General features: G+C 45.4%; 1 protein-coding gene across 1 annotated transcript in view; it reads right to left on the bottom strand.

Moving 5' to 3' along the window:
* Positions 1-12,413, bottom strand: part of disc1 (DISC1 scaffold protein) — a 125,116-nt gene that overhangs the window by 77,169 nt on the left and 35,534 nt on the right. Inside the window, exons 5-6 of the mRNA XM_067984145.1 lie at positions 11,020-11,140; positions 7,792-8,024 (exon numbers count right to left, since the gene is read on the bottom strand). Coding sequence (XP_067840246.1) covers positions 7,792-8,024; positions 11,020-11,140 — 354 coding nt within the window. The remainder of the gene's footprint in view (positions 1-7,791; positions 8,025-11,019; positions 11,141-12,413) is intronic.

Raw genomic sequence — 12,413 nt, 5'->3', positions numbered from 1 at the left:
ATTTTAAATAATTTGAGCAACTTTAGGAGAGGAATCCACTGTAAGATTAGTGGATATACTTGATTGTAAAAAGAAAGAACTTGCATTTATGTGGTGCCTTTCACATCCTCAGGATGTCTCTAAGCACTTAATAACCAATGAAGTACTTTTGAAATGCAGTCACTGTTGTGAACAGAAAGGTCCCACAAACAGCAAATAAGATAAATGAGCAGTTAATCAGTTTTTTGATAACGTTGGCGGAGGGATAAATCTTGACCAGAACTTAAGTATGATCTTAGAAGTCTCCAGCCTGGAGCAGACTTCAAGGGCACGATTTTAAAAGAAAAGTGCAGGTGCGTTGGGGGCAGGCAAAGAAAATCGGGTTTGTGAGGAGCGGCCATAAGTCCTGGCTCCAACACGCTGATGAACGCACATGACCCAGAGCCACCTGGGTGCACACGCCATTCCCGAACCCGGAAGTCCCGCCGGCTACGATATTTAAAGCAGCAATTCAAGTACTCAAAGCTCTTGAAATGTACATAAATCTAATTATGAAGGCAAGCGATTTCAACGCTGCCTCAACATGTTTCCTGTGCTGTGTGAAACATGCCATGGGAAAGTAGTCGGGTTTCAGCTGGCAGCCATTTGGACATTTAAATCCCTGTTTGACAGATGAGGATAAAAGGTCAGTTATTGCAGCAGTTCTCTCAGACAAACTTTTGGCTGGGAGATCTTTGTGTTTAGACTGAAAATTCTTGGTTTACACTCAGAATTGTTCTGTTTACACATATTTACCAACTTTTCAGACCACCTCAAACTAACACCATCAGGGTGTGATGGCTACATTCACCAGTACATCCGAGAATGAGGAACATCACCACCCTTGCCAGGCACGACGTGCACTTCCGCCACTTGGAGCTCCATAACACAGTGCTGGGCCACAAGCACCTGCACAAGAGCAGATAGGGGAACAACAGGGGGACCGATGTCGCAGGAGGAACTACCCTCGTCAGAGGGTCTATAGACCAAGGCTGAGCTTCGTTGACCTCTCTGAGGAGCAGTGCGCACGGAGGCCGAGAGTGAATCACCAGGTGGTCACAGACGCCTGCAGCCTCCTTCATGCCGAGCTGCTCGCAGCTGGGCCTAGCGGCATCTCATTTCCGGTCGCTGTTAAAGTGACCACTGCCCTCAACTTCTTCGCCTCCACGTCATTCCAGGGTGCCACCACAGGGGTCTCTCAGTTGTCTGCCCACAAGTGCATAAGACAGGTCACTGACGGTATGTTTCACAGGGCCTCACAATACGTCAACCTCCCCATCGATGACCTCAGCCAGACAGAGAGGGCAGCGCACGCATGTAGCAATCCGAGCATCTCCACATGAGCCAGGACAGTTCATCAACAGAAAGGGTTATCACTCTTATCAACGCTCAGCTCGTTTGTGACCACCGCAAAAGATTTCTTCACGTGTGTGCGAGATTCCCTGGCAGCTGCCACGATTTGTTCATTCTGAGGGAATCGAACATCCTGGACCTTTTCCACGCACCGAACAGCCTTAAGGGCTGGCTCCTCGGGGACAAGGGATACCCCCTGCACGCGGGTATGGTAGCATAGTGGTTATGTTATTGGACTAGTAATCCGGAGTTGTGAGTTCAAATCCCGCCACGGCAGCTGGGGAATTTAAATTCAATTCATTAAATAAATAAATAAAAAACTAGTATCAGTAATGGTGGCCACGAAACTACTGGATTATCATAAAAATCCATCTAGTTCACTAATGCCCTTTAGGGAAGGAAACCTCCGTCGTTACCCGGTCTGGCTTATATGTGACCCCAGACCCACAGCAACGTGGTTGATTCTTATTCGCCCTCTGAAATGGCCGAGCAAGCCACTCAGTTGTACAATCTCACAACAAAAAGTCATAAGAATAAAACCGGATGGACCACTAGGCATCCCAAGACATGACAAAGGCAACCGAACGCCAGTTGATCCTGCAAAGTCCTTCTCACTAACATCTGGGAACGTGTGCCAAAATTGGGAGAACTGTTCCACAGACTAGTCAAGCAACAGCCTGACATAGCCATATTCACAGAATCATACCTTTCAGCCAACATCCCAGACTCTTCCATTACCATCGCTGGGTATGTCCTGTCCCACCAGCAGGGCAGACCTGCCAAAGATGGTGGTACAGTGGTATACAGTCAGGAGGGAGTGGCTCTGGGAGTCCTCGACATTGACACCAGACCCCATGAAATCTCACGGCATCAGGTCAAACATGGCTAAGAAACCTCCTGCTGATCACCATCTACCGCCCATCCCTCAGCTGATGAATCAGTCCTCCTCCATGTTGAGCACCACTTGGAAGAAGCACTGAGGGTAGCAAGGGCACAGAATGTATTCTAGGTGAGGGACTTCAATGTCCATCACCAAGAGTGGCTCGGTAGCACCACTACTGAACGAGCTGGCCGAGTGCTGAAGGACATAGCTGCCAGATTGGGCCTGCGGCAGGTGGTGAGCAAACCAACACAAGGGAAAAACTTACTTGACCTCATCCTCACCAATCTACCTGTCGCAGATGCATCTGTTCATGACAGTATTGGTAGGAGTGACCACCACGCAATCCTTGTGGAGATGAAGTCCCGTCTTCACACTGAGGACACCATCCAACGTGTTCTGTGGCACTACCACCGTGCTAAATGGGATAGATTCAGAACAGATCTAGCAGCTCAAAACTGGGCATTCATAAGGCGCTGTGGGCCATCAGCAGCAGCAGAATCGTATTCCAGCACAATCCGTAATCTCATATTCCTCACTCTACCATTACCAACAAGCTAGGGGATCAACCCTGGTTCAATGAAGAGTGTAGAAGAGCATGCCAGGAGCAGCACCAGGCGAACCTAAAAATGAGGTGCCAACCTGGTGAAGCTACAACTCAGGACTACACGCATGCTAAACAGCGGATGCAACATGCTATAGACAGAGCTAAGCGACTCCATAACCAACAGATCAGATCAAAGCTCTGCAGTCCTGCCACATCCAGTCGTGAATGATGGTGGACAATTAAATAACTAACGGGAGGAGGAGGCTCTGTAAGCATCCCCATCCTCAATGATTGCAGAGAGCAGCACGTGAGTGCAAAAGACAAGGTTGAAGCGTTTGCAACCATCTTCAGCCAGAAGTGCCAAGTGGATGATCCATCTCGGCCTCCTCCCGATCACAGAAGCCAGTCTTCAGCTGATTCGATTCAGTCCATGTGTTACCAAGAATTGGCTGAGTGCACTGGATACAACAAAGGCTATGGGCCACGACAACATCCCGGCTGTAGTGCTGAAGACTTGTGCTCCAGAACTAGCCACGCCTCTAGCCAAACTGTTCCAGTACAGCTACAACACTGGCATCTACCCAACAATGTGGAACATTGCCCAGGTATGTCCTGTCCACAAAAAGCAGGACAAATCCAATCTGGCCAATTACCGCCCCATCAGTCTACTCTCAATCATCATCAAAGTGATGGAAGGTGTCGTCGACGGTGCTATCAAGGGGCACTTACTCACCAATAACATGCTCACTGAAGGACATAGCTGCCAGATTGGGCCTGCGGCAGGTGGTGAGCAAACCAAATGAAGGACATAGCTGCCAGCTCCAGACCTCATTATAGCGTTGGTCCAAACATGGACAAAAGAGCTGAATTCCAGAGGTGAGGTGAGAGTAACTGCCCTAGATATCAAGGCAGCCTTTGTTGTATCCAGTGCACTCAGCCAATTCTTCGCAGCCTTCAACATGTCATCAATGACGACGAACACCTCGCTAAGGCCATCCCCACGCCTCCACTACTCGCCTTCAAACAGCCACCCAACCTCAAACAGACCATCGTTCGCAGCAAATTACCCAGCTTTCAGGAGAACAGCGTCCACGACACCACACAACCCTGCCACGGCAACCTCTGCAAGACATGCCAGATCATCGACACAGATACCACCATCACGAGAGGACACCACCCACCAGGTACATGGTTCATACTCCTGTGACTCGGCCAACGTTGTCTACCTCATACGTTGCAGGAAAGGATGCCCCGGAGCATGGTACATTGGCGAGACCATGCAGACACTGCGACAACGGATGAACGGACACCGCGCAACAATCGCCAGACAGGAGGGTTCTCTCCCAGTCGGAGAATACTTCAGCAGTCAAGGACATTCAGCCTCCGATCTTCGGGTAAGTGTTCTCCAAGGCGGCCTTCGAGACACACGACAACGCAAAATCGTCGAGCAGAAATTGATAGCCAAGTTCCGCACCCATGAGGACGGCCTCAACCGGGATCTTGGGTTCATGTCACGCTACATGTAACCCCACCTGACATAGAGTCATCCAGACTCAAGTCGTAGTTGGCTTGTTCTCCATACAGAGATGCGGCCGGACCTGCTGTGATTGCCAGCGAAAAAAGGTTATCTGTTTTCAATACAACTGGTCATTCTCTCTCTGTGTCTTTCTGGTCTCTCTCTCTCTCTCTCTGTCTTTCTGATTTGACCCCTTGTGACCCCACCTCAGTATTCTTGGATGTAATGTTTCCCTGACTAACCTGTCTGAACACCATTCACTCCTTTGATTGCTGTGATTATCTCTCTGCCGAGGTGTGATAAAGGGCAGTTAGAAAGATTATCTGTAATCACCAGGCATTGTTCTCTGACTATACATGTTGTGCCTTTATGCAACTCTTCACTCACCTGACAGGTCATTGGGTCCCTATTACCCAAGGAATTCACTAACCCACACCCTATATCCAATCTCCCTTTCCTCTTCAACATCATTGAACATGTTGTTGCCTCCCACATCCATTCCCACTTCTTCTGTTTGAATCCCTCCTGTCAGATCTCTGCCCTTGCTACAGCACCAAAATGCCCTAACCAGAGTCACAAACGACATTCTCTGTGAATATGACCATAGTGCCTTATCCTTCCTTCTGCAACCTTCAATTTAGTTGATCACATCATTCCCTTCCAACACTTCTCCAATGCCCATTCATCACACCTGCCGTTGCTAGCCTACACTGGCTCCTGATACCCTCTCATTCTTGTATTTAAATCCCTCCATGCCCTCGCCCTTTCCATCACTGTAACCTCCTTCAGCCCTGCATCCCTTCCCCAACTCTGTTCCTCTGACTACAGCCTCTTGTGAAACCCCTTCCTCCCCTCACCCCATTATTGGCGGCTGTGCCTTTAGCCGCCTAGGCACCACTCTCTGGAATTCTCTCTCTAAATCCCTTTGCCACTTCTCTTCAAAATCCTCCTTAAAAATCCACCTCTTTGAATAGGTTTTTGATCACCCCTCAATCTTTCTTCTTTTGGCTTGGCATCCTTTTTTCCCTTCACGCCTCTGTGAAGCATTAAAGGTGCTATATAACTGCAAGTAGTTGTTGTTACCTTCATCTAGCTTCCCATCCTCTCCTGTCTCCATTTTTACAAACCCACTCAAAACCCATCTTTTCAACCACTTTTGGTCACCATTCCTAATTTCTCTCTCCATGGCTCAGTGCCCATTCCCCCATTTATCTCCATTGTGAAACATCGTGGGACATATTTTACATTAAAGATGCTAAAGAAATGCATGGGGCTGTTGTTGAGTGGAAGGGCTCTGGAATGTTTATTTCACAACAACTAATAAGGGTGTGAGCATGAAGTTAACAATTAAACCATCTTGGTTCAGTTGGCAGCATTCTAGCCTGGAATCAAAAGGTTTCAAGCCCCACTTCTGAGCTTGGGAACATAATCTAGGCAGACATCTCAGTGCAATACTGGAGGAATGTTGGAGATGGTATTCTTCAAATGAGATGCTGAACTCAGGCCCTGTGTGCCTGTTTGGTGATTCAGATAGATGTTAAAGATCCAACAGTACTATTCAAAAAATAGAAGGGAATTTGGATAGGATAAAAATAGATAAAGAGGAGGTACTTAAAAGATTGGCAGTACTTAAAGTAGAAAAGTCACCCAGTCCAGATGGGATGAATCTTACTGGGGGAAGCAAGAGTAGATTTTGGGGAGGCTCTGGTCACAATCTTCCAATCCTCCTTAGATATAGGGACAGTGCCAGAGGACTGAAGGATTGTAAATGTTACACCCCTGTTCAAAAAAGGGGAGGGGGGATAAACCCAGCAATTACAGGCCAGTCAGCCTAAAGTCGATCGTGGGGAAACTTTGAGAGATAATAATCGGGGCCAAAATTAATTCACACTTGGAAAAGTATGGGCTAATAAATGAAAATCAGCACGGATTTGTTAAAGGAAAATCGTGATTGACTAACTTGATTGAGTTCTTTGATGAAGTAACAGAGAGGGTTGATGAGGGTAATGTGGTTGATGTTGTGTATATGGACTTTTAAAAGGCATTTGATAACAAACCACATAATAGACTTGTTAGCAAAATTAAAGCCCATGGGATTAAAGGGACAGTGGCAGTGTGGATACAAAATTGGCTAAGGGACAGAAAGCAGAGAGCAGTGGTGAACAGTTGTTTTCCAGACTGGAGGAAAGTATACAGTGGTGCTCCCCAGGGATCAGGACCACAGCTCGTCTTGATATATATTAATGACATGGGCTTGGGTATAGAGGGTAAAGTTTCAAAGTTTGCAGATGACACGAAACTCGGAAATGTAATAAACAATGTGGAGGATAGTAACAGACTTAAGGAGGACACAGACAGACTGGTAAAATGCGCAGACACATGGCAGATGAAATTTAACGCACAGAAGTGTGAAGTGATACGTTTTGGTAGGAAGAATGAGGAGAGGCAATATAAACTAAATGGTACAATTTTTATGGGGGTGCAGGAACAGAGAGACCTGGGGGTGCACATACACAAATCTTTGAAGGTGGCAGGACAAGTTGAGAAGGCTGTTAAAAAAGCATATGGGATCCTGGGCTTTATTAATAGAGGCATAGAATACAAAAACAAGGAAGTTATGCTAAACCTTTATAAAACACTGATTAGACCTCAGCTGGAGTAATTGTGTTCAATTCTGTGCACCGTACTTTAGGAAAGATGTCAAGGCCTTAGAAAGGGTGCAGAAGAGATTTACTAGAATGGTACCAGGGGATGAGGAACTTCAGTTATGTGGAGAGATTGGAGAAGCTGGGGTTGTTCTCCTTAGATCTGAGAAGGTTAAGGGGAGATTTGATAGAGGTGTTCAAAATCATGAACCGTTTTGACAGAGTAAATAAGGAGAAATTGTTTCCAGTGGCAGAACGGTCCGTAACCAGAGGACACAGATCTACGGTGATCAGCAAAAGAGCCAGAGGCGACATGAGGAAACATTTTTTGACGCAGCGAGTTGTAATGATCTAGAATGCACTGCCTGAAGAGGCAGTGCAAGTAGATTCAATAGTAACTTTCAAAAGGGAATTAGATAAATGCTTGAAGTTAAAAAATTTACAGGGCTATGGGGAAAGAGCAGGGAATAGGGACTAATTGGATAGCTCTTTCAAAGAGCCAGCACAGGCACAATGGGCCAAATGGCCTCCTCTTGTGCTGTACCTACTATGATAATTTTCCTAATGTCCTGGCCAACAATCCTCCCCCCAACCAATATCGCCAAATGTAGATTAACTGGATATTTATCTCTGCTGTTTGTGGGTCTTTGCTGTGCAGAAACTGTTTGCTACATACACCTTTATATAAAATAGCAATTCATAATTCATTGCATGTGAAGTGCTTTGGGATGTTCCCGAGTCATTATAGGACTACATATAGGTTTTTGTTTAAATCACCTAATGTGTTAGCAGGCCAGCTTGACTGTCAAGTAACAACTAAATATTCGTTTACCTCTTTATATCTTCAGGAAGCTCTGCATTGAAGAGGATTTGATTTCTTAATGGCAGAACATCCTCCAACGTCTTATTCAGATCTTGTAATTCATTAGCTGATATAGATGATAAGGAAGGAAGTTCACAATCATGTGACTGTATTAGTCTGTTTTCTTCTTCTATTTCTATATTCAGCTGATGGTCTTTAGCTTCCAACACTGCCAGTTGTTCCTTAAGATCAGTGATTTCTTTCTGTTTGTGTAATAAATGCATTATTTAACTACATAGCAATAAGTCAAATGCAAACATCATGTCAAAGCCATTGCCTTCACAAGTACACCAGAAATTCAAGAGCTCAATTAGACCACCTAAAAATTAGAACTCAATTTGTTCACAGTTACTTTATTCTGAATTTTTTTTCATGTGTTTTATTATTTATCATTCTCCTTCTTTATTCGTGCATTTTTCTTTTATAAACGATTGCTGGTGGGAGACTACAGTTGTCCTCAGCACCCGTGGGCACTTCAGATGCAACAAGCAAGGGATCAGCCCCGGTTAAATGAGGAGTGTAGAAGAGCATGCCAGGAGCAGCACCAGGTGTACCTAAAAATGAGGTGCCAACCTGGTGAAGCTACAACTCAGGACTACATGCATGCTAAACAGCGGAAGCAACATGCTATAGACAGAGCTAAGTGATTCCACAACCAACGGATCAGATCAAAGCTCTGCACTCCTGCCACATCCAGTCCTGAATGGTGGTGGACAATTAAACAACTAACGGGAGGAGGAGGCTCTGTGAACATCCCCTTCCTCAATGCCCAGCACGTGAGTGTAAAAGACAAGGCTGAAGCGTTTGCAACCATCTTCAGCCAGAAGTGCCGAGTAAAAGATCCATCTCGGCCTCCTCCTGATATCCCCACCATCATCGAAGCCAGTCTTCAGCCAATTCGATTCACTCCACGTGATATCAAGAAATGGCTGAGTGCACTGGATACAGCAAAGGCTATGGGCCCTGACAACATCCCGGCTGTAGTGCTGAAGACTTGTGCTCCAGAACTAGCTGCGCCTCTAGCTAAGCTGTTCCAGTACAGCTACAACACTGGCATCTACCTGACAATGTGGAAAATTGCCCAGGTATGTCCTGTTCACAAAAGCAGGACAAATCCAATCCGGCCAATTACCGCCCCATCAGTCTGCTCTCAATCATCAGACAGTGCTATCAAGCGGCACTTACTCACCAATAACCTGCTCACTGTTGCTCAGTTTGGGTTCCGCCAGGACTACTCGGCTCCAGACCTCATTACTGCCTTGGTCCAAACATGGACAAAGAGCTGAATTCCAGAGGTGAGGTGAGAGTGACTGCCCTTGACATCAAAGCAGCATTTGACTGAGTGTGGCACCAAGGAGCCCTAGTAAAATTGAAGTCAATGGGAATCAGGGGGAAAACTCTCCAGTGGCTGGAGTCATACCTAGCACAAAGGAAGATGGTTGTGGTTGTTGGAGACCAATCATCTCAGCCCCAGGGCATTGCTGTAGGAGTTCCGCAGGGCAGTGTCCTAGGCACAACCATCTTCAGCTGCTTCATCAATGGCCTTCCCTCCATCAGGTGGTCAGAAATGGGGATGTTCGCTGATGATTGCACAGTGTTCAGTTCCATTCGCAAACCCTCAGATAATGAAGCAGTCAGAGCCCACATACAGCAAGAGCTGGACAACATCCAGGCTTGGGCTCATAAGTGGCAAGTAACATTCGCGCCAGACAAGTGCCAGGCAATGACCATCTCCAACAAGAGAGGGTCTAACCACCTCCCCTTGACATTCAACGGCATTACCATCGCCGAATCCCCCACCATCAACATCCTGGGGGTCACCGTTGACCAGAAACTTAACTGGACCAGCCATATAAATACTGTGGCTACGAGAGCAGGTCAGAGGCTGGGTATTCTGTGGCGAGTGACTCACCTCCTGACTCCCCAAAGCCTTTCCACCATCTACAAGGCACAAGTCAGGAGTGTGATGGAATACTCTCCACTTGCCTGGATGAGTGCAGCTCCAACAACACTCAAGAAGCTCGACACCATCCAGGACAAAGCAGCCCGCTTTGCAACCATCTTCAGCCAGAAGTGCCGAGTAGAAGATCCATCTCGGCCTCCCTAAACATTCACTCCCTTCACCACCGCGCACTGTGGCTGCAGTGTGTACCATCCACAGGATGCACTGCAGCAACTCGCCAAGGCTTCTTCGACTGCACCTCCCAAACCCGCGACCTCTACCACCTAGAAGGACAAGAGCAGCAGGTACATGGGAACAATACCACCTGCACGTTCCCCCCCAAGTCACACACCATCCTGACTTGGAAATATATCGCCGTTCCTTCATCGTCGCTGGGTCAAAATCCTGGAACTCCCTTCCTAACAGCACTGTGGGAGAACCTTCACCACACAGACTGCAGCGGTTCAAGAAGGCGGCTCACCACCACCTTCTCAAGGGCAATTAGGGATGGGCAATAAATGCCGGCCTCGCCAGCGACAGCCACATCTCATGAACGAATAAAAAAAGAGGGGAGAAATTTCAGAAGAGAAAACCAAATGCATATTGATTGCTGACAAAGCAATTTGAATAGTGGAGCAACGATTATATTGAGCTAAGTTCAACTAGGTTAAACGGAAGGCTAACAACTTAACTAGAAATTAATCAGGATGTATATTTACATTGATGCAAAGCCAAAATGATTTTGCATTGACACAAACTGTGTAATATAACTGCTCTATAAATGAACATCCTGATTGAATTATAGGCCAGTTATACAGCAAGTTTTGTCCATGCAAAACAGTTTTGATTTCACAAAGATACAAACTTTGCAGTGTAGTTCAGATGTGAAGTCACTTAAAGCATACTTAGGCAAAAGGTGTGAGACCACCTCCAAAACGATGAGCTCTCAACACACATGCACAGAGCTCCATTTTCTTTGGGCGCAGAAGTGTCACAGAACTGGCAGTATAACTGGGCTCCACTAATTGTACGTTACTCGAAGCAACACCTTTATTCTTTATTTACACCTGTAATATGTCCCTGAATTGTGTAGTACAGTCGTATTGCAAATTATGTTTTCACAAACGTGTATACAACCTTTTATAAATTTAAATTTTCAAAGATATGTTCCACAGAAAACAATGAATTAACATTTTAGTGGTAATATATAGTTAATGTCATACTTATTTAATAAGTGTGTACAATTCATCACATACCTGTAACTGTTGTCTCTCTTGAATAAGACGGCCTCGCCTTGACCACGACATCTGTAGGTTATCACGATTTGAATCTGAATATTTATCTTCAACACTTTTCAGTAAGCAATTACCTGCATTACTAAACATACATTCACAAAATGTTAAAGAATGTACATTAAAATAATTTGTAAGTGTATACGAATTGCACATGAAACACAATCATACCAAAATCCTAAACTTCTTATGTTAGAAAACAAAACTGACATACAGAGAGACAATATTTAAATGCTATTGATTGACTTCTTAGGTTTATGCCTCTCAGACAATTTCACCAGATTTCACCCAACCAGCTAGATAGAACAGTGGAAACACTTCAACAGGATAAGGGTAAGTTAAACTAGAGCAGGAAATTCCAAGCTTTTTGTCTTCATGTCTGTCTAGGTGTATAACTTGGATCCTGTGGGTCACATATAAAGTTTAAATCAATGGCCCCGTTAATTTACTTATTTCTCAAGCTGATGATACCAACAGATCTTGGTGTCTTGATTTCGGATTTTATCCACTAATGAGACAGCATTAAGAACAGTCCTTTATAAACATCCAGCTCCACAAAATTCAAACAGGGCAAACCAGGGAAAGAAGAGAGTTGCCTAGGCTTTATCGGCTAAATAGCCAGAATTCGTGGGTTGGACACGATCCACAGGCCATAGTTTGAACATTGCTGAACTTGAGGAACCAGGCCTGTCTTTTAGGAACACATCTCCTGTTGCCACATAGATGGCTTTTAAAGCAACCAGAAGTTGTCCACAATCTATACAATCCTGACCGAAAGAGCAAATGTGACAGTCGTAAGTTCAAATATGGAAAATTGGTGGGGGGGGGGGCGGAATTCAAAATACATGGAAACTATTAATATCTAAAAGAAGAATGTTCACACACATGCAGCTAGGGTTATACGAATACATTGCAATTTTAAAAAAATCCTCAAGTAATTCTAATACGCATCGAGCCGCCCACTGTTAGGCAGCAGATTGTGTCGAGGACCCTCCTTTAGACAATACAGGAACTGCTGTGGTCACTTCCTTTTATCCATTTGACTGGGTCCTCTGTACATATATACTCACTCTCTCTCTTAGAACTTGGTGATCTTCAACTAAACCAGAGGTCTCCCAGCTTTTTGTCTTTATGGACTGCATAGGTGAATACTATGGAGCCTCGAGGATCACACGAAGTTTAAACCTATGCACCCATTAATGTGCATATACTGTCCCCATTGCTTACAGCGACACGATTTGTAACTCCAGGTATGGAAGGTCATCAGTGTAGTCTTAGGATAAGGGGTCAGTCATTTATGACTGAATTGAGGAAAAATTTCTTCACTCAGAGGGCTGTGAATCTTTGAAATTCTCTAC

This window comes from Heptranchias perlo, chromosome 5 (genome assembly GCF_035084215.1).
Source record: "Heptranchias perlo isolate sHepPer1 chromosome 5, sHepPer1.hap1, whole genome shotgun sequence".
Lineage (NCBI taxonomy): Eukaryota > Metazoa > Chordata > Chondrichthyes > Hexanchiformes > Hexanchidae > Heptranchias > Heptranchias perlo.
The sequence above is the reverse complement of the archived record's forward strand: the minus strand, read 5'-3'. Positions and strand labels throughout refer to the sequence as shown.